The 18739-nt window shown below is 35.2% G+C and overlaps 2 protein-coding genes across 7 annotated transcripts; both read right to left on the bottom strand.

Moving 5' to 3' along the window:
• Positions 1-1604: 1604 nt before the first annotated feature.
• On the bottom strand, positions 1605-5901 carry LOC105041904 (syntaxin-112). Of its 6 annotated transcripts, XM_019849621.3 has the most exons (3): positions 3391-4797; positions 3183-3240; positions 1605-2791 (listed from the first exon to the last, which is right to left on the bottom strand). In XM_019849621.3, the coding sequence occupies exon 3, from the start codon at positions 2763-2765 to the stop codon at positions 1860-1862; it is 906 nt and encodes a 301-aa protein (XP_019705180.1). In that variant the 5' UTR covers positions 2766-2791; positions 3183-3240; positions 3391-4797; the 3' UTR covers positions 1605-1859. The 6 variants fall into 6 exon arrangements, with proteins under 6 accessions (XP_019705180.1, XP_010917274.1, XP_073109971.1 ...); XM_010918972.4 differs by lacking the exons at positions 3183-3240; positions 3391-4797 and adding an exon at positions 4805-5901; XM_073253870.1 differs by having other exon boundaries at positions 1605-3240.
• Positions 5902-6045: 144 nt separating this feature from the next.
• LOC105041905 (universal stress protein PHOS32) lies at positions 6046-7921 on the bottom strand. Its single transcript, XM_010918974.4, has 4 exons — positions 7610-7921; positions 7405-7514; positions 6473-6591; positions 6046-6319 (listed from the first exon to the last, which is right to left on the bottom strand). Exons 1-4 carry the CDS (start codon positions 7782-7784, stop codon positions 6229-6231), a joined length of 495 nt encoding a protein of 164 aa, XP_010917276.1. The 5' UTR covers positions 7785-7921; the 3' UTR covers positions 6046-6228.
• Between the last annotated feature and the right edge of the window lie 10818 nt (positions 7922-18739).

Genomic DNA, 18739 nt, shown 5'->3' with positions numbered 1-18739 from the left:
TAAAACTTACTCCAATAGCATATTCAGAGATGTTAGGCATTCTTCCTAGCTTTTTTTTACAATTGCACCTACTTATGAAATTTCTCTAGTGATATTATTTTTCCCAAATAAGTTTCCTTTTCTTCGAATTTTTTTTAATCTCCGAAAAACATAACTTCCTAGTGGGTTTGATCATTTGGACAATGTAAAATGAGACTGGAGCATCAGTAAGGAACGAACACATTGTCTAGGTTGAGCAACAGAAAAGGCTGGTTTGGGTTTATCTCCCCTTTTTGACTTTCTTTAAGATATCAAAATCCATGTTTTTGTCAAGCTAAAGCAGATCCTCATTTTACAGCCATATCTAATAAATATTATATAAAGGAAATTATTATTACAAATGGGATAGGTAAAGTCAGTGCATGGAGGCTAGTATTTTTATATTAGAAATTCATGCTTATTATACATGGTGGCTTGTATTATTTTTCTATCAACAAACATTCTAACATTTAATTCCACACTTCACTACCCTAAAAATGTAACTGCTCAGTAGATACTAGAGTGTGTAAGTTATTGACCATGGAACCAGCTTACTTCATTAAAAATCATTTGATATTAGAGATCTTCAGAAAATAAATTTTTACTTTGGTTTGACAATTCTCAATAAGATGCGCTAACACCTGTTGGCAATGGTGATAGCCATTCATCCTTTGCATGCGTATGAGTTAGTTTGTAACAGTCATCTATGATACTGAATGAAACAAATTGGCTCATGAAACAGAATGTTAATAATGAAAATGGCAGAGACATGAAATTAACATGCTTGCTGATCTCAATGTGCTTCTGGAACAGTGCATGGATGCATGATAGAAATCCTTTGGTTTTGAGAGCTTATGAGGAACCAATTTGGATGATATCTTGCTCACTAGATACTAATGCCAGATATTCGGCAGGAGTTTATTTTTTATATAGAATAGATGAAAGAAGAAGGATAATTACTGACTGCAACATTAATATGGACATTGTACTCTACAGAAAATATTTGAGACTATGTCACAAAACCAGTGTCTTAAAATGACAAAAAGATGAATGAAATCAGTGCCTTGGAACAACATAACACAAAATACAGGCATGATTGCTATATAAAATATACCAACATCGGCTGCATAAGTTATGCAGACTAAAGTTCTTTTGACACCTTATTGCCCAATTTGTACTATGGAGTAATTAGGTGTTAATACGGAGAACCAGAAATGACTGATCCCCACTGTAGGCACTACTGCCATGTAAAGTCGAGAACATAGGTTTGTTAAATAAGCCTACATGCAGTTCCAACACCAGATATAGACTTGGTCTCCATTGACATCTAAAACAAAAGCCAAAACCATTAAACCAGTATCATTTAACAGCATCCTGCAACAATTAATGCTGGAGACTTCGTAAACTGAGAATAGATATGTAAAAATCCCAGAACAGAAAAAGAATGACAATTCTTCAGATCAAGCTGCCACGCCAGAGGCCTCTACCTCTTAAGGCCTCACTATCCCACAGTGCAAAAATAGTTTGGCTATGAAAACTGTGAGCTGTGAGATAAAAAACGTACAATGTATGCCCAGTAAAACAGGTGAGGAAAAAACTGCATTCTTTGTAGAAAAACATCAAGCCTGCAGACCAGATCTCCAATTCAATTTCCACCAATTGTTCTCCCAGTTATTAGATTTCTCCAAAAAGGACCATTAGAATATGACTAAACAAAAGTAACTACAACCAATTCTTGGAAATATACCAACTAAACCAGAAGATTAGACACGTATACAAGCATCAACAATAACACTGCTCTCAGTTTCACAAAGAAATACTCCAAGTTTGTCAACGAGCGTCTAAAAGCCATAGAGGATCGGAATCAGACAAACGGCTAAGACAATCAGCACCAAGGCCCAAACGCAATATGTGCACTTCCTGTTCCTCTTCCTCAAAGCATTGGCAGAGATGAGGCTATCAGTTCCACCACTAATGTAGTCTTTCGCACGAACGACATTCTCCTCGATGTCATTTAACTGCTCCCCCTGCACCTCCACCATAATTGCCATATCTAGAAAGACCTGATGCAGTTGCATCAAGCTCCTCTGTATATCACTTACAGCCTTCTGCCTCTCCATGATCTCCAAGTCCACTTCACCTTTCTTGTCCAACAACCCAACCTGGCTGCCACCTGAGAGCATCTTCTCTATCACCTCCTCCGTTGCCACTTCTCCTGTAGCATTGAAGTACTTCCTCTTCAGGGCTTCTTTGTGCTCGGCGAGTATCCGCTCTCTTAATGACTGAAACCCATTCATCATTTCCCTGAGCTTGGTTCTCAGACCATTGGTGACTGAAATCCTAGTCCGGTCAACAGGACTTCCTTCTCCAAAGCGAGCCGATAAGCCACGATTGGCAATGTTGGATCGGTCGAGAGCTTCGAGCCTCGCTTTGATGATCTTGGCCTTGCGAAGGACGGATACCACATCGGAGTCCATTCGGTCCCTCAGCCCCCGGAGGACCTTGGCACTGTGAGCCGACTTGGTCTCTTCATTCAGGAACTGCAGGTCAAGTAGGAGGCTGGAGATGTCCTCCATGTCACACTGGATGGCTCCAATCTCTACAAAGAAGAAGGAGAGGTTCTGGTCTTCGGCACAGCTGAGCCCTCCTGTCTCGAGGTCGAGGATGGGGTCGGCCTCCAAGTCCTTCAGCGCCTGCTTCTTGAGTTCAACATAACTCATGAAAGACCTTGTCATGAGATCATTCATCTTCGAAACAGCTCTTGATACCCACCCTGGAGGAATAATCATTCAAAATCGCCATGAAAGCGGAGCATCATCTCAAGAACTTGATGAGCATTGATAATTCAAACGGTAAAATGAATCAGATTGTTGAAAACTTCGATAAAATCGTACAAACCAGATGGATAAATGGATTAAATTACTGAAACAAAAAACCAATGCCGTTGGAAACTCCAATGGCCAGATACATAAATTTGGTAAAAGAAAATTCACTGAAATCAACCGAAATCGCCAAGTGAATCAAATTGCTGAAACAATTGAATAAAAAGAAAAGAAAAAAAAAATGACGAATGGCATTTTACGGAGCATACCCAAAATCTCCAGATGCCTACAGGGTCTGACTTGGATAGATCTGGAAAAATCAAAGAAACTCAAATAAAATACCTGAATCTGACTCCAAATTTGGAAAGAATTGTTCCGCCGAAACCGTTTCAGCGAGAGACTATCAAGAATAAAGGTTAAAGAAACCCCGATCAGAGAACAGGGATCGAAACTCAAGAAGAAATCAGAAAGAACCCATGGAAACAAACCTCACTAAGAATCAAATTTAAATAAAAATAACAAGAAAGACAGAAGGATTTGGGATGAACACCTGAAGAGAGAGAGATGCGGCAGAGATACTTCCTCCCAAAGCTCCAAGATTTCAAAGAAACGAGTGGTTTAGGGTTCGGGGTGTGAGGAGGAAACAGAGAGGGGCTAGAGAGAAAAAAGGGAAACTTTTTAATTTCTCCGCGGTTTAGAGGGAGTTTAAATGTAGAGCAGCGGCCTTTTAAACAACACTGAGTGAGAAGGATTTTGAAATCTTTCGGTTACGTTCTCGCTTTGGAATTTGGGGACCCAAAATATAGCCGTTGGCCCCTGAGCATATGCTGCCTATTCGCCCTGCGATGCGCAAAGCGGGGATGAAGATATCAGGGATGGGCGCGAAGGATTGGCATACTGGCTAGTAATCGGCGCTCCGTTGCCGAATTTAGAATAAGATATTTATTATTGCATAATACTTGAGTGCTGTTTTTTCTCTAGCTTTATTCGAGCATGTAACATCCGTGATATAGTATGGTTCCATCGTGGCAACCCGAGTGACGTACCAACTGCCCCTTCTGGAAATCAGTCATGAGTTTAGGTGTTTGAGTCCCGTTTCCAAGAATGGTGTTATTGTCCTAGGGATATTATTGTATAAAACAACATGTATGCTTAGTTGCAAAGGTTTTGTGCCATCCAAAAGTCGCCTTTTGGTGAAAAGAGCCACCATTGAAATCCTCGTCTAGGGATTACCCGCATGACAAAGCACAGCTTTTGAGTACAGGCATCTTAGGCTTCATAAATTAATTGGTTTGATATATAGTAAAGTCACTGGGGGCTGGTTTTGATTAACTTCTTATAATTTATGGATTTATTTTGCGGGTATCTGAATAGACTTAGGAGGTATTTGACAGCATATAATTTTGACAGAATTACATATAATTTTATAACAGATAATCGGATTACATCGTTGGTTTCACCATTTTTACAGATAATAATGCTGCATTATATGTAATACAATATTACTTCAAAAAAAGATAATCTGATTGTCTAGAAGGGGGTGGCTATATAATTACATATAATCGTATAATCCTGCAACAAGATAACTTCAGAACTAAAATATCCCCATCAAAATAATTTTAAATCTATATTAAATAAATTATGGGTAGCCACAATTAGTAAAAATAAAAAAGAAAACATAATGAGTGATTCCAGCTAGTGATATCACCGAAAATGGTTGGTCTCGAAATTAAGTTGTTCCTCTAGAAAATAGACAATAATCAAAAAGCAAGGATGTGGGTACTTTGAAAAAATTAGTTTATATTTCATGTAATCTAAATTGTATACCAAATACTGCAATGTAGGATTCCCTATTATTTTACAATAATATTACTGCACATACCAAACACTGTAATATAGGATTCTCTGTTATTTTATCAGATAATCATATTTTCTCTGCAATCATATTACCATAGCAATATTACCTATGTAATGCATCAAATGCTTCCTTATAACCAGATTTTCTTATTGCATATAGTCTCGAGACTTGGAAGCATTGTGCTCCCCTTTTGTTTACTCTCTTTTGAACCTGACCAAGAAAACAATGGCGATAGAATTTCAGAAAACAGAGTCATGTATCAGCAATTAAAGACATCAAAAATATGAGTGCAGTTTACAAGAGGTAGCAATATCAAGTAGCCCCCAAGTCTCACCCTATATTAAATTGTTGGAAATTTGTTTGTATGTGAAATCACCTTTACAAGGTTTAACCCCTAAGATATTCTAAGATCTCCTTTGATCCAATAGGGTATCAAAATATCAGCTAGTAAAATAGAAAAGATAAACATAAATTTATACTTGAATTATAATATTTAATAATAAAAAATTAATGAAAGAATAGAAAGATTAAAAAATTTAGCCAATATATATTTAGAATGTATCCATTGATATTGCAAGACACATTGGTTTTTGTTGTTCAAGTAATTGATAAGGACCAATATCTTGTATATCTTATCCATGTGCGAAATATTAATAGCTAATGGTTATAACTAAAAGAAAGGCCTAGGCTATTTTGATATCCATTTTTTTGTACCTAGAATCACAATTTTAAGAACTCTTCTTGTCATTGCTTTTGTCAATAAACTAATTATTTATCAAATAAATATGAAGATTGTATTCCTAAATAAAGATCTAGAAAAAGAGATCTCTATGGAACGATCTTGTTCGAGTAAGTTAGTTTGCCATTGCCAGTGCTTCTTCTATTCTAAAATCTTCTCTTACTCTCTCTCTCTCTTTCTAGGCTGAACAAGTTCTTTGGATCAAACCTCCAGATGTGATGTTAAGCTTCAGAGCGAGCTGAGTTCGTTATACCTTGGGGACGATCTCATTATACACTAATATAAGAGTGCGAAATTCATTCATAAGGTAGTGTGCTTACACATCCTGCTTTGGGTGCACCTTCAATTTTATCTCTTGCATTATGTATTCTAGTTATCTATAAAGTTTAATTTTTTGTATGCAGTTATTAGCAATTTAGCATAATTTCTCAAACAGCTTCCAACATAAAGTACTTCAGGGAAAAAATGTTGGGCACTTCTCATTCACCAGCAAACATGCAAATAAAAAGAAAAGAAAACATTATATCCATCATACACAGTTAATCTTCTCCATCTAGTAATAACAAATGCAGCAACTTCAATGAGGTGATAAAATAAACATAAAAGGATAACAAAGAACGGACCTTACCATAAAGTCACAACTAAACATGCCCAACGTATAAAGGTCTGATAAACACAACACGAATAAGCCAATAAAATTCAGCACCCCACAGTAATATAAAGTACTGCTATTTGGATAACCACAGTAATATGATTATAATAACATTCAAGTCTTCTGCACAAATCCCTTCCTAGGCCTTAGACATGGGTGTTCCCTTCACCACTGTGACCGGGCAAGAGGCATTGGACACCACATAGCTGCTAACACTTCCAAGCAACAATCTGCATCCAATTCCCACTATAGCTTTTAGAATAGATGCTTTTTTTCAGTAGAAGATAGTCAAATAAAAGAAATAAGTGGTTATTTCTCAAAAGAAAAAAAAAAAAAGAAAAGGAAAGAAAAAAAAAAAGAATGAATGGCAAATTAGGATAGACCTTTTAAAGGATCCTAAGCCCCTGCTTCCAACTACAAGTGAGTCTAGTTTTAGGTCCTCCACTGCATCACAGAGCTTCTCCCTTGGATCACCCCAATAAATCTTGGAGACCACTATCACCTGTTTCCAATCAACAAAATGGCATCACCAGTTCTGATTTTTTTTTTTTTTTTTTAAAGGCATAGATCAAACTCATGGATTTAGGAACAATTATTACTTTTTAAGTCTGTGATCAACACAATATTTAGGTAGCAATCAGTATGTTCGATTAACTGTAAGTATGAGTTGCTTGAAAATATTTCAGATGTTCTTTAATTTTATACTCAATTTAATGAATAAACTTAACTATGAGTTGCTTGACTAAACTTAAGTTTTATGTTTTTTTGATTCTAACTAAATTCACATAGTATTAGAGTTCTACTACTTTTGCTATAAGATAAAATGAAAAGGTCTGATCACCCTGAAATTTCGTCTATAGCGAAGACTATCTGGTAGGCGCATAGCCTCACCCTGACCATGAATAAAAACTTAGGCTCCACTATTTTCTAGTTGTCCATAAAAGTTGTTTATTATTTTAACATTTTTAATATGACTAATTATTTCTTCCAATCTTACCATAAAATATTATTTTCTATAGGCATATGTTGGCTAAGATATCCACCAAAGGACTAGCGGATATCTTTATGGGCATCTGAGAGGAAACCTACAGTTTCTGATTTCAGATCTGATGCAATCTAATGAAATTGTTTGTTTTCATCTGCCAAAACCTAATTTTTACGAGAGCTGGAATGGATCTAAAACATAAACCCAAATTGGCATGTTCTTTTTTTCTTGTTGGTAGATACATGTTCTTTGAAAACTGATCCCAATCCAACTTGACCCATTAGCAGCCAAATCTAAAATAGTAAAAGAAGAAAAGATGTAAGCTATTACCTGCTTAGTCTTGGATGCAGTGTCTAGGATATCCAGCACCTCCCTATCCGGATTGATCCCATACTGCTTTGGTAAGTTCATCTCTCTAAACTCATCAAGAGGAATCAAGGCTGCAATAATTTTAAGATAGATGTTAGGAACACCCACAAGAATTCCCAAACTTGCAAGCTTGGATAGGCCAAGAAAAGAAGTTGATGGCAGAGACGTGATCCCGAGTCCTCCCACAGCTGCTTCTGTGCACGATCAGACTTGCCGGACTGCACATGGATCACAACGATGCGATCGCCGCTGCCGACCAAGTTATCGATGGCCCACCGGACCGCCGCTTTGCTCGACGCAGAGTAGTCCATGCCGACGCCCACCGTCCGATTTCCTCCCATGTTTTCTCAAGATCTCCCTCAAAGTTTCTTCTACCTAGGAAACGAATGAAGTATGGAGGTGAGCGCACTAGAAGGAATATGTTGCTATACTTTGGGTGTCCTGAATCTCAAGGGAATTGGAGTTGAGATGAGGCCATCTTGGCTATTTTATCCACTTGAACTTATTCCATATTGGCTTTAGTGGTCATCATGTTCCTGAGAAAATATGACGAGTGGGACACCACAACCTTATTCTAGAAGGCACTACATATTACCAGAAACCGCTGGGGATTGCTGATTGCTTAAGGTTTTTGGATTCTTGTGGCAGAAAGATAAACAGTTGAGAATAACCGCTTTTGCAACCGGGACAAATCTATGGGCTGCTCTGGTCTTCCTGCAGGTGGGAAAAGCCGAGAATAATTCCATTCAATGTCATCATCATCAACTTATTCTTGTTACAAGTTGCACCATTCAATGGGTCAACGAGTGACTTGGAAGAATGGTATTGAAGTACCTTCCAGTCCTTGCAAAGCCTAGAAGCTTAAGACTTGTTCAATTCGAGATGTCTAACTTTGTATAAAAGACTAATGATACAGAAAATGCTGAAAGTTAACCATCCAGTCACTGACCAGTTCCCCGGTCTAATATGGGAGTTGATGGTGATCGGTTGACCACTACCTAATCTATCTTCCATGTATTGCATCTGTTCCATGGTTGTGAAAGAATTGGTTGTCTTCCAATTGCTACAGTTAGTTTCCTTCCTCTCTTGGAACCAATGGATGAAGTAATGTTTCATTAGGAGGAACAAACATTATTGTTAATTACAATGATTAAATGATTAAGAAAGCTTCTTTGAGATTAAAAAAAGCTAGGCTTTGTCTGTTTTCTCATGAAGAACGACGGGAAGGAGAGAACCGCTTGGCCTCTGAAGACCACGCGTGGCTCAGCAAAAAGATAAGGTTTGCTGCTTTCAGCTAAAATGTTAGGCGACCTGATGTGGCTGCCAAAGATCGAGAGCGGGGCTTGTCTGGTTTGACCTCTCTGGCTCTACTTTGGACAGGCCGGGAGAAACGTTTTTAGCCCGCTGGATTAGACTGGGCTAGAATTTTCTTGGTCAATAGAGTTTGGGCTGGGTTTGGGCTTGGTCAACTTGGGCTCCAAAGTGGATCAATTCACCCACGATTCAACCAGTTTGCTGCTGCTTCCATCTAGTCTCGGGAGCATAAGAGGGAGACATTACGTTGCCAATATTTATTGGTTTAAAGTTGTTTTAAGTACACACGGACATGCGTGTATCAATTTTGGGCTTGACTTTGTCTAAAGATACTAAGAAGCTCTAGCAACCAATCAAATCTTTTACGCAATGCAAAATGCAATCCCCTTATGATAAAAAATGCTGCAATTTGATGATAGAAATATGTTTTGAAACATTGTATAGATGATTTAAGAGAGATAGAAGACGAGTAATGCAACCATACATTCCACTCATTGTCCAAAAAATCCTTTGAATTGGATATAGGGGTCTGCGGTTCGGTTAACCAAAAACTGAACCGAACCGTTAATTATTTTGATATTTGATTCGATTTTTTTTTCAAAATTTTGATTTTGATTTAAAATTGAATCGAAATTTTTTAATCGATCCGATCTTTTATATTTAATTTGATAACTTTGATTAACCGAAAATCAAAATTATCTAATCTCCTTCGATTTAATATTTAGATGTAGTCTAAGTATTACTTGAATCAAATCAAAATTAAAAATCCAAACCAAAATTAAAAGCCCAACATAGAAAAGTCCAAAATCGAATTACCGAACTGAGCCGAACCAAAATTATTTCGATTTGGTTTGTTCAATTTTATACTACTTTGATTCGATTTTTGATTTTATAAAATATAAATTTGAAAGTTTGATTTTTCAGAACTTTGGTTCGGTTTGAACCGAAAAAACCGAATGCACACCCCTATTCGGATTTATTCTTTTTTAAATTTTGATATTTTTAGTTTAATTCTAGAGATAAAATGTAGATTTTTTTATCCTATTTCATGTAAGGTAATTTGAAGAATCAAAATCCAAACGAAGGAAAAGGAATCTTTAGATTGGTTGACATGATAAATATAAATACCAAAAATATAAAAAACTACAAATTTATTGTCGATCACCACTTATAAAAATAAATAATGGAATGTCTATTAATTCTAATATATATTGTATGGATATGCATATGTGACAAAAAATCTCATAAACGATACTTAAAAACTAATAGATGATCCATGTTTGTAAATAGGTCTATGAAAATAGATTAAAATAATTATAAAAATTAAAGTGGATAGAGAAGAACTAGATAAATATCACAATATTTCAAAGAACAAATAGAAGGCTATCTTATCATAGCCAACTTTATAAATTATCTTTACTAATCTCAATTCACTATTTATGGAGCTTTTAAATGCAACCGCATTAGATGGAAAAGAAGAGTATATATATTGAAGCTTTTGATATAGATAAGATCCGATAAAAATATTTTTTATCTTAAGTCTATCTCAAATTATAATTTTACTAAAAATATGGTTTAAAAAGCTAAGAAATTTAGGCAATTAGCTATTTAATTTATCCTTTCCATTGCCATCCCCTTCGATCCATCCGTGCCTTGTTTGGATAATGGAGAGAAGAGAAAATAAGAGAATAGGAGGAGAGAAAATAATAGAAGAGAAGAAAATTGAAAATAACTCTCTCCCTTAAATTTCTATGTAAAAGAGAAAATAAAAGAAATTTATTTGAATCAATTGGTTTGGGGATGAATGAGTAATAAAAAAAATCATATATTATGAGTATTTTGGTATCTCTTTTTTGAGTTATTTCTCTTTTGAAGAGAAAAGTAATGACTTTGGAGGGAATTAACTTTTTTATATTTATCTTATTTCTTCTTTACTTGTTATTTTTCTATCACAATAGAGAAATTTAACTATTTTACTCATTTTCTTTTCTTAATCCAAATAGTAGTATTATGGAGCATTAGTTTGTAATACTAATATGAAAATAAATTTAACTTTTAAAGAATTCAATTAGCTAAAAAAATTAATCTTGATATTTTAAGGTTAAAATATTAGATATCTTAGAGGCTAGAGAGGTATTGAAGTAATTTTGTAACACCTTCTTTCAAATTTGATAAATAAATAATTTTTTTTCAAGCAAAATACTCATTTTCTAGAATAAAAGTGAGGGCATATACATATTCTATAGGTTTCGTGGGAAATACTAGAATTTACTTTTGTATGTCTTGTAGAAAAATTATATTCATTCATAATACAACTTTATGCATGATTCAAAACTTGTTATTACAAATATTATGATGTTATTAGAACCAACAATAACACATTGTTTCAATATAAATGGGCCATGACCATTGTCATCATCACCATCATCATTATTGATTATGTTTATTATAATCTAAAATATTTTACATAAATATGTTCTTCCTTGTTTTTCCCTATCATGATAACTATATCACGTAATTGTAAATCTTTGTACTATAAATGTTTTCTATCTTTTTTTCTCTTTTTCTTCATTTTGGTTTATTTAAAGGGTAACTTGAGTTGTAATAATTTAATAGGCTTAATCAAATAACTCGACAAGTTGGTCAAAACCAACTTGTTTGTCTGCTTATGTTATGAACCTAGTTTTTTCTTTTTAGCAAAATAACCAACACAAAGTTTATTAGAAATAAGAGGGGTATAGAGAAAAAAAAGATAGTCAAAAAATGGAATATAAGGATATAATAAAACAAGTAAAACAAAGGAAAATAAAGAAAATCCAATGAGCCCAACAAGTTCAAGCAATATCAGAATACTAAAATCTTTTTATTATATAGAATGGCTAGCCCTTTCTATTGTTTATAAAGGTGCAAAAACTATGTGGTGCCATGTGCTTCATGCGATATCTTACACATTTAGGATTTGCATTATCTCTTTTTCTTCTTCTCCTTACCATTATTTTGGTGCCTCTGCATGTTGCAAACCATGGTGTTTCACATGTGCCACAAAGCCTTTGCATCTACATACTTATCAACACCTTCATTTATGTCTTCTCACCACATTCTACACTAATCTCTTCTAATTATTTTGCTTTTGCATGCAACCAACTCACGCATTCAAATTTTGAAAATTAAATAGGGTATCTTATACTCTTCTTTATGCAATAGATTTGTAGAAATTGCTCAAGGATCACACTACATCATCCCCCATGCAGCAAGTATTCATTGCCCAGTCAACTTCATCTTCTCAGTGCTTCGCCTTAGTGGCTCTTGCATCATCCTTCAAATTGCATTCCTCTAATGCCTTTATGCCTCTATATGTACCTCCTCATGAATGTTTCTACGGGTGCCTCCTTCCATACCTTGCTTTGGCCTTCTTCAATTGTTATATTATCATGCCTCAATATCTTCACATATGACTCCTTGTTATACTGACTCAGCCATTATCTTCTTATTGGTTTTGGCATCATCTTAATTTTTCCTCCTGTGTCACTTAATCACCATTACCTTCTCATCTATCTGTGGACTTTGCTCAACTACTAGTTGGGTGAGGATTTTTAGCTTCAACTACGTCTCAATAGTCTGCCTCCTATATTGTTCCAATTTTAGCATTAGTTACTACTCCATGGCTTAACCTATCACTGTTGAGCTCAATTACTCCAACCACTAGGCATTTCTCCCACCGACATCATTATTGGCCTTTGTATCTTCCTATCTACCTTCAAATATATCAAGTTCACCACAAACACCCTATTACCATACCTTTTAATCCAATCAGAGAGAAGAAAAAATTTTCTTAATCTGCTTAACTCAAATCCGATAAAAACTTTAGAAAAAGGTGGAAAGATTAGCAAAAATAGGGTTTTCATCTTATTTTCTTTCTTTGATGATTAATAAACTGAGATGCATAGCATTTGTTTACAATTATGGATTCTATCTTTATATCATTTAGGTCAGATTGCTCTCTTAATTCCGAATAAGACTAGTTTTTCTAAAAGAGATATGACTAATAATATAAAATTTTTTTTCATAGTAAATAGATCTTGACTCTTACATTAACCTTGTTTTTGGTCACTCTACCTAATTTTTTTCAGATTAGGAGATACACTGTGTGATAACCCGGCCCGATGGGCCAAAAGCCCAATAAGCCCACCTAGGAAAAAAAAAAAAGAGAGGGGGAAGAAGACTCCTGATCGAAGTCTTCTCCTTCCTCGATCCCGATCGGAATCAGAGTCCTAGGGCCATTAAAAGACCCTAGGATGAGCCCTATAAGAACCCCCCTCCTCTCCTCTAAGAGAGGACACAACAGTCACCGACGATCGTCGGAGTTCTTCTCCGATTTTTTCGATTGAAGCGCGGCCCCTCGACTCGTGCTCGTCGTGATTTCACGCCGGTGGGGGTCATCGGAGGCTGTGGTAAGTCCTTTCTCCTCTTCTTCCCTTCTCTCTCTTCTTTTTCGTGCCGGTGGGCATGACTGCCAGCGACAGGAGTCGTCGGATTTCGTCGGAGAAGGAAGCTCTGTTCGGCTTCTCCCTTTTTTCTGATTTTTAAGGCACCGACGGTCACCGCCGACCACCGGCTCTGACCTCTCCGAACTCGGGAGGGTCGCCCCTTGCGTCGGCCACCGTCGGGCAAAGTATGATCGTGAACGGTCGGTCAAAGATAAGGGGACCTCTAGGTCCCCTGCTTCGGCCAAAGAAGGCCATGGGAAAAAGAAAAGGAAAAAAAAAAAAGAAAAAGAAAAAAAAAAGAAAAAGAAAAAGAAAAAGAAAAGAAAAAAAAATATAATAATAATAATAATAATAATAATAATAATAATAAATAATACACATGAGAGAAAGTTTCTCTCATCTCTCTCTTAAGTCTTTCTCTCTCTATAATTGAACTTTCTCTCTCTACCTTCTCTCTATATTTTCTCTCTCTAAATTCTCTCTCTATTTTTTTCTCTAGACTTTTTATCTTTTTTTATGGATTTTATCTCTCTAGGATCATTCTCTCTTTCCGATTGCTTTATAGACCCTAGGATAAACTTGAGATGAAAATATGATGACCTGAGACTGCTCCGAAATTCATGCAGTAGATTGAATTTTGATCCTATTCTTATTCAAAATTGATAACATCAATCATGGTTAATTCATATTAAGTCATCCTGATATGACCTCTGATGATCTCAATTATGATTGTCACTTTTGAAGGATATGAAGATTCTCTCTCCACTTTCTCTCTCTACTTTCTCTCTCATGATCGACTTTCTCTCTCTAAAAAGATTTATGAATCCTGCATCGAGTCATGCCTTCATCTTTTAGAGGCTCATATTGACTCTAATAAGATGATCCAAAGTTGCTTTGATATCCGTGCTGTATGTCAACCTCATTTGGCCATATCAAGTATTTTTTAAATTCATTATTAAAAAACCCTATTGATTGATCTTGACCTTAATTCGATCTGTGCTTCACGATTTCTTGATTAAGTCACTTAAATCTGACCCTCAGATTAGAGACCCTGAATTATCCTGGTATCTGGATGGTCCGACACATCCGAACAACAGTCCTCTTTCCTTATGATTTAATCTTATTATATTTATAGAATAAAATTTGATAATGATTTGATATTTTAAATAGGATTAGCTGATTCTTCTAATGAAGTCTGAAGATCTAAGATGAACGAGGTAAGTGGATCTTACGCTCCTTATTTATTTCTAAATCTCCATGATTTTCATGCATATGATCTCTTATTGATGAAGTCATATTTTTCATAAAATAGGGATAAGCATAGGTGATATGAAAAAGCATGCTTTATTATGAGCATTGATTTCATGAATATGTCTTATAAAAATAGCATGATTATGAAGCATGAATTTTATTATTTTTTCATCTATGTATATGTATGCTTTAAGAAAAAGATATAATGATTTCAAAGGCTCTCAGATGGCTATGAATGAATCTCTTCGAGAAGGTCGACATCCGGAGCTAGCATCCACATGAAATATGGCCCTGCCAGCGGGTATAAAGTTGGCACATGAATTAAGAACTCTGTCGATTAAGAAACATGGCCCTGTCACAGGTATAATAGTGACCTTAGCATGAATATCTGTGAGCAATATTTTGAAACATGACATGAATGCATGATGAAAATAATTTACAATTCATGATTGTGAAATATATATGATTTATGCATGCATGATGAGTTTATAACTTGTTTTGTTCTATGCTCTATGAAATATTTTATTTTATATTATCTGTTATTTTTTAAATATTGCATTATCATGAAAAACTTATGCTTGATCTGATAAGGAAGTGCAAGTTCTACTTATTGGGTTAGTGTAGCTCATATTCTTTTTATTTTCTTTTTGTTTGAACAGAGGAATAAGGTTAGGATCGGCAAAAGAATTCAGGCTTGAAGATCTGCATAGCAAGCTTGAAAATTTGGTAGCAGAAGTTTAGTTATTTTATAATCACGGATTTGTAGTTATTTATAAATATTGAGATTCGGGTTGGTATTTGCTTTTGGATTTAGATGCTCTGAACCAATATTGGTTCGATTATTTGATGAATAATGGAATTGAATCTTTTTATTTGATGGATTTTAGATGATTATGATGGATTGACTTCGTGTTATCGTGGGCTCCATCCCTTGGTAGCATGGCCGTGTTATGTCCCAGATTTGGGGCGTGATATTTTATGGTATCAGAGCTTAGGTTATAATCATTGGGGATTATGATATAAATGATTAGGATATGATAGAATAATATCAAAGCTTAGGTTTAAGATCATTGAGATTATAAAGTGATATCAAAACTTTATGTATGATCAATAGGATATGACCGAGTGGAGTATAATGGATAATATCAGAGCTTAAGATTATGATCATTAAGCACGTGATAGAATGATATAAAGTTTAGGTTATGATCACTAGAGAATATGACTTAAGTGGTATTTGAACTTAAGGTTATCATTATTCGAGATTGTGACTTTAGTGATATTTGAACTTGAGACTAAGATCATGAGGAACATAATATATATATATATATATATATATATATATATATATATATATATATATATATATATATAAAAGATTCAATAATTTGATTTCGAATCAATAGATATTATGATGAAATTTATGTATAAATGGCATATGATATCTATAATAGAATTGACGAGTTATATCTTAGATTTTAATTAGCAAGGTTGATCTGAGTATGAGAAATGTTGATCCTAGAATGAAGTGGGAGGTATGGATATATTATGTTAGGTATATTTGATGACATTGGAATGCTAAACCTATACGGATAAAGGATATGATAACTTTGCTGATTTTGATGTTAATTTCTTTGGAAAAAAAAATTAGTTTGGAAGTTGTCTAAATAATTATAAGGTAAATCGAAGGTTAACTCAAATTAATTCTAGACATATTGAATTCTTGAAGAGTGGTGAAGCTTATGTAATAAGTTCAAACATAGAAGGTGGATGAAGATTTAATTTTGATGTGCTATGCCTAAGAGATAGTAATGACAAGAAAACCTTAAATTTTATCCTAAATTGTATATGAAATCTGAAAGTTGGATCTATCTCTGATTGATTTAATATACAAAGATATTTTTTATTTTTGATAGACTTAGATAATTTGGTAAGTTGAGATCAGAGTACGCAGCAAAAGCATGGTGGTCTGAATTGATTTGAAATATTAATCCTTTAAATCAAAAGATATTATGAAATACGTTAGTTGTAAATAAGAAAGGATTTTACTGATAATAAAAAGGATGCTAGAGAAAAAAATCTATCTGATTAAGGAAAGACTCAAAGCAGTACAGGATAGACAAAAGAGTTGGACAGATAGAAAAAGAAGAGAATTAGAATTTCACTTTGGTGATCATATTTTTCTAAAAGTATCACCTACAAAAAGTGTCATGAGATTTGGGAGACATGGCAAGCTGAGTCCGCGATATATTAGACCTTTTGAAATTTTGAGCCGAGTAGGAGATATTGCTTACGAACTAGCTTTACCACCAGATTTATTCAAAGTACACAATGTCTTTCATGTTTTACTACTGAGAAAGTTTGTATCTGATTCAAATAATGTGATAAAGTATAAGCCATTGCAAGTTCATGAAGATTTAACCTATGAAGAATTTTTCTTCCGAATTATAGATCGAAAAGAGCAAATTCTAAGACAGTGCATCATTCCATGTGTGAAGATTCATTGGAGTAATCATGAAGAGAGAGGCTATATGGGAGCTTGAAGATGATATGAAGATGAGATATCCACACTTATTTGAAAATGAAGGTATGTTAAATTTTGAGGATGAAATTTTTTTTAAGGGGGTAGAATGTGATAACCTGGCCCGATGGGCCAAAAGCCCAATAAGCCCACCTAGGAAAAAAAAAAAGTGAGGGGGAAGAAGACTCCTGATCGGAGTCTTCTCCTTCCCTGATCCCGATCGAAATCAGAGTCCTAGGGCCATTAAAAGACCCTAGGATGAGCCCTATAAGAACCCTCCTCCTCTCCTCTAAGAGAGGACATAACAGTCACCGACGATCGTCGGAGTTCTTCTTCGATTTTTTCGATTGAAGTCGCGGCCCCACGACTCATGCTCGCCACGATTTCACACTGGTGGGGGTCATCGGAGGCTGTGGTAAGTCTTTCCTCCTCTTCCTCCCTTCTCTCCCTTCTTTTTCGTGCCGGTGGGCATGACTGCCGGTGACAGGAGTCATCGAATTTCGTCGGAGAAGGAAGCTCTGTTCGACTTCTCCCTTTTTCTTGATTTTTAAGGCACCGACGGTCACCGCCGACCGCTGGCTCTGGCCTCTCCGAACTCGGGAGGGTCGCCCCTTGTGCCGGCCACCGTCGGGCAAAGTACGATCGTGAACGATCGGTCAAAGATAAGGGGACCTCTAGGTCTCCTGTTTCGGCCAAACAAGGATACGGGAAAAAGAAAAGGAAGAAGAAAAGAAAAGAAAAGGAAAAAAGAAAAGAAAAGGAAAAAGAAAAGAAAAAAAAAGAAAAATATAATAATAATAATAATAATAATAATAATAATAATAATAATAATAAATAATACACATGAGAGAAAGTTTCTCTCATCCCTCTCTTAAGTCTTTCTCCCTCTAGAATTGAACTTTTTCTCTCTACCTTCTCTCTACATTTTCTCTCTCTATTTTTTCTCTCTAGATTTTTTATCTCTTTTTATAGATTTTATCTCTCTAAGGTCATTCTCTCTCTCTATGATTGCTTTATAGACCCTAGGATAAACTTGAGATGAAAATATGGTGACTTGAGACTGCTCCGAAATTCGTGCAGTAGATTGAATCCCGATCTGATCCTTATTCGAAATTGATAACATCAATCATGGTTAATTTATATTAAGTCATCCTGATATAACCTCTGATGATCTCAATCATGATTATCACTTTTGAAGGATACGAAGATTCTCTCTCCACTTTCTCTCTCTACTTTCTCTCTCATGATCGACTTTCTCTCTCTAAGAAGGTCTATGAATCCTGTATCGAGTCATGCCTTCATCTTTTAGAGGCTCATATTGACTCTAATAAGATGATCCAAAGTTGCTTTGATATCCGTGCTGTATGTTAACTTCATTTGGCCATATCAAGTATTTTTCAAACCCATTATTAAAGAACCCTATTGATTGATCTTGACCTTGATTCGATCTGTGCTTCACGATTTTTTGATCAAGTCACTTAAATCTGACCCTCAGATTAGAGACCCTGAATTGCCCTGGTATCTGGATGGTCCGACACATCCGGATAACAGTCCTCTTTCTTTATGATTTAATCTTATTATATTTATAGAATAGAATTTGATAATGATTTGATATTTTAAATAGGATTAGCTGATTCTTCTAACGAAGTCTGAAGATCTAAGATGAACGAGGTAAGTGGATTTTACGCTCCTTATTTATTTCTAAATCTCCATAATTTTCATGCAT

This window comes from Elaeis guineensis, chromosome 3 (assembly GCF_000442705.2).
Source record: "Elaeis guineensis isolate ETL-2024a chromosome 3, EG11, whole genome shotgun sequence".
In the NCBI taxonomy this organism is placed as follows: domain Eukaryota; kingdom Viridiplantae; phylum Streptophyta; class Magnoliopsida; order Arecales; family Arecaceae; genus Elaeis; species Elaeis guineensis.
Note: the sequence above shows the minus strand (reverse complement) of the source record. Positions and strands in the feature narration are given on the sequence as shown.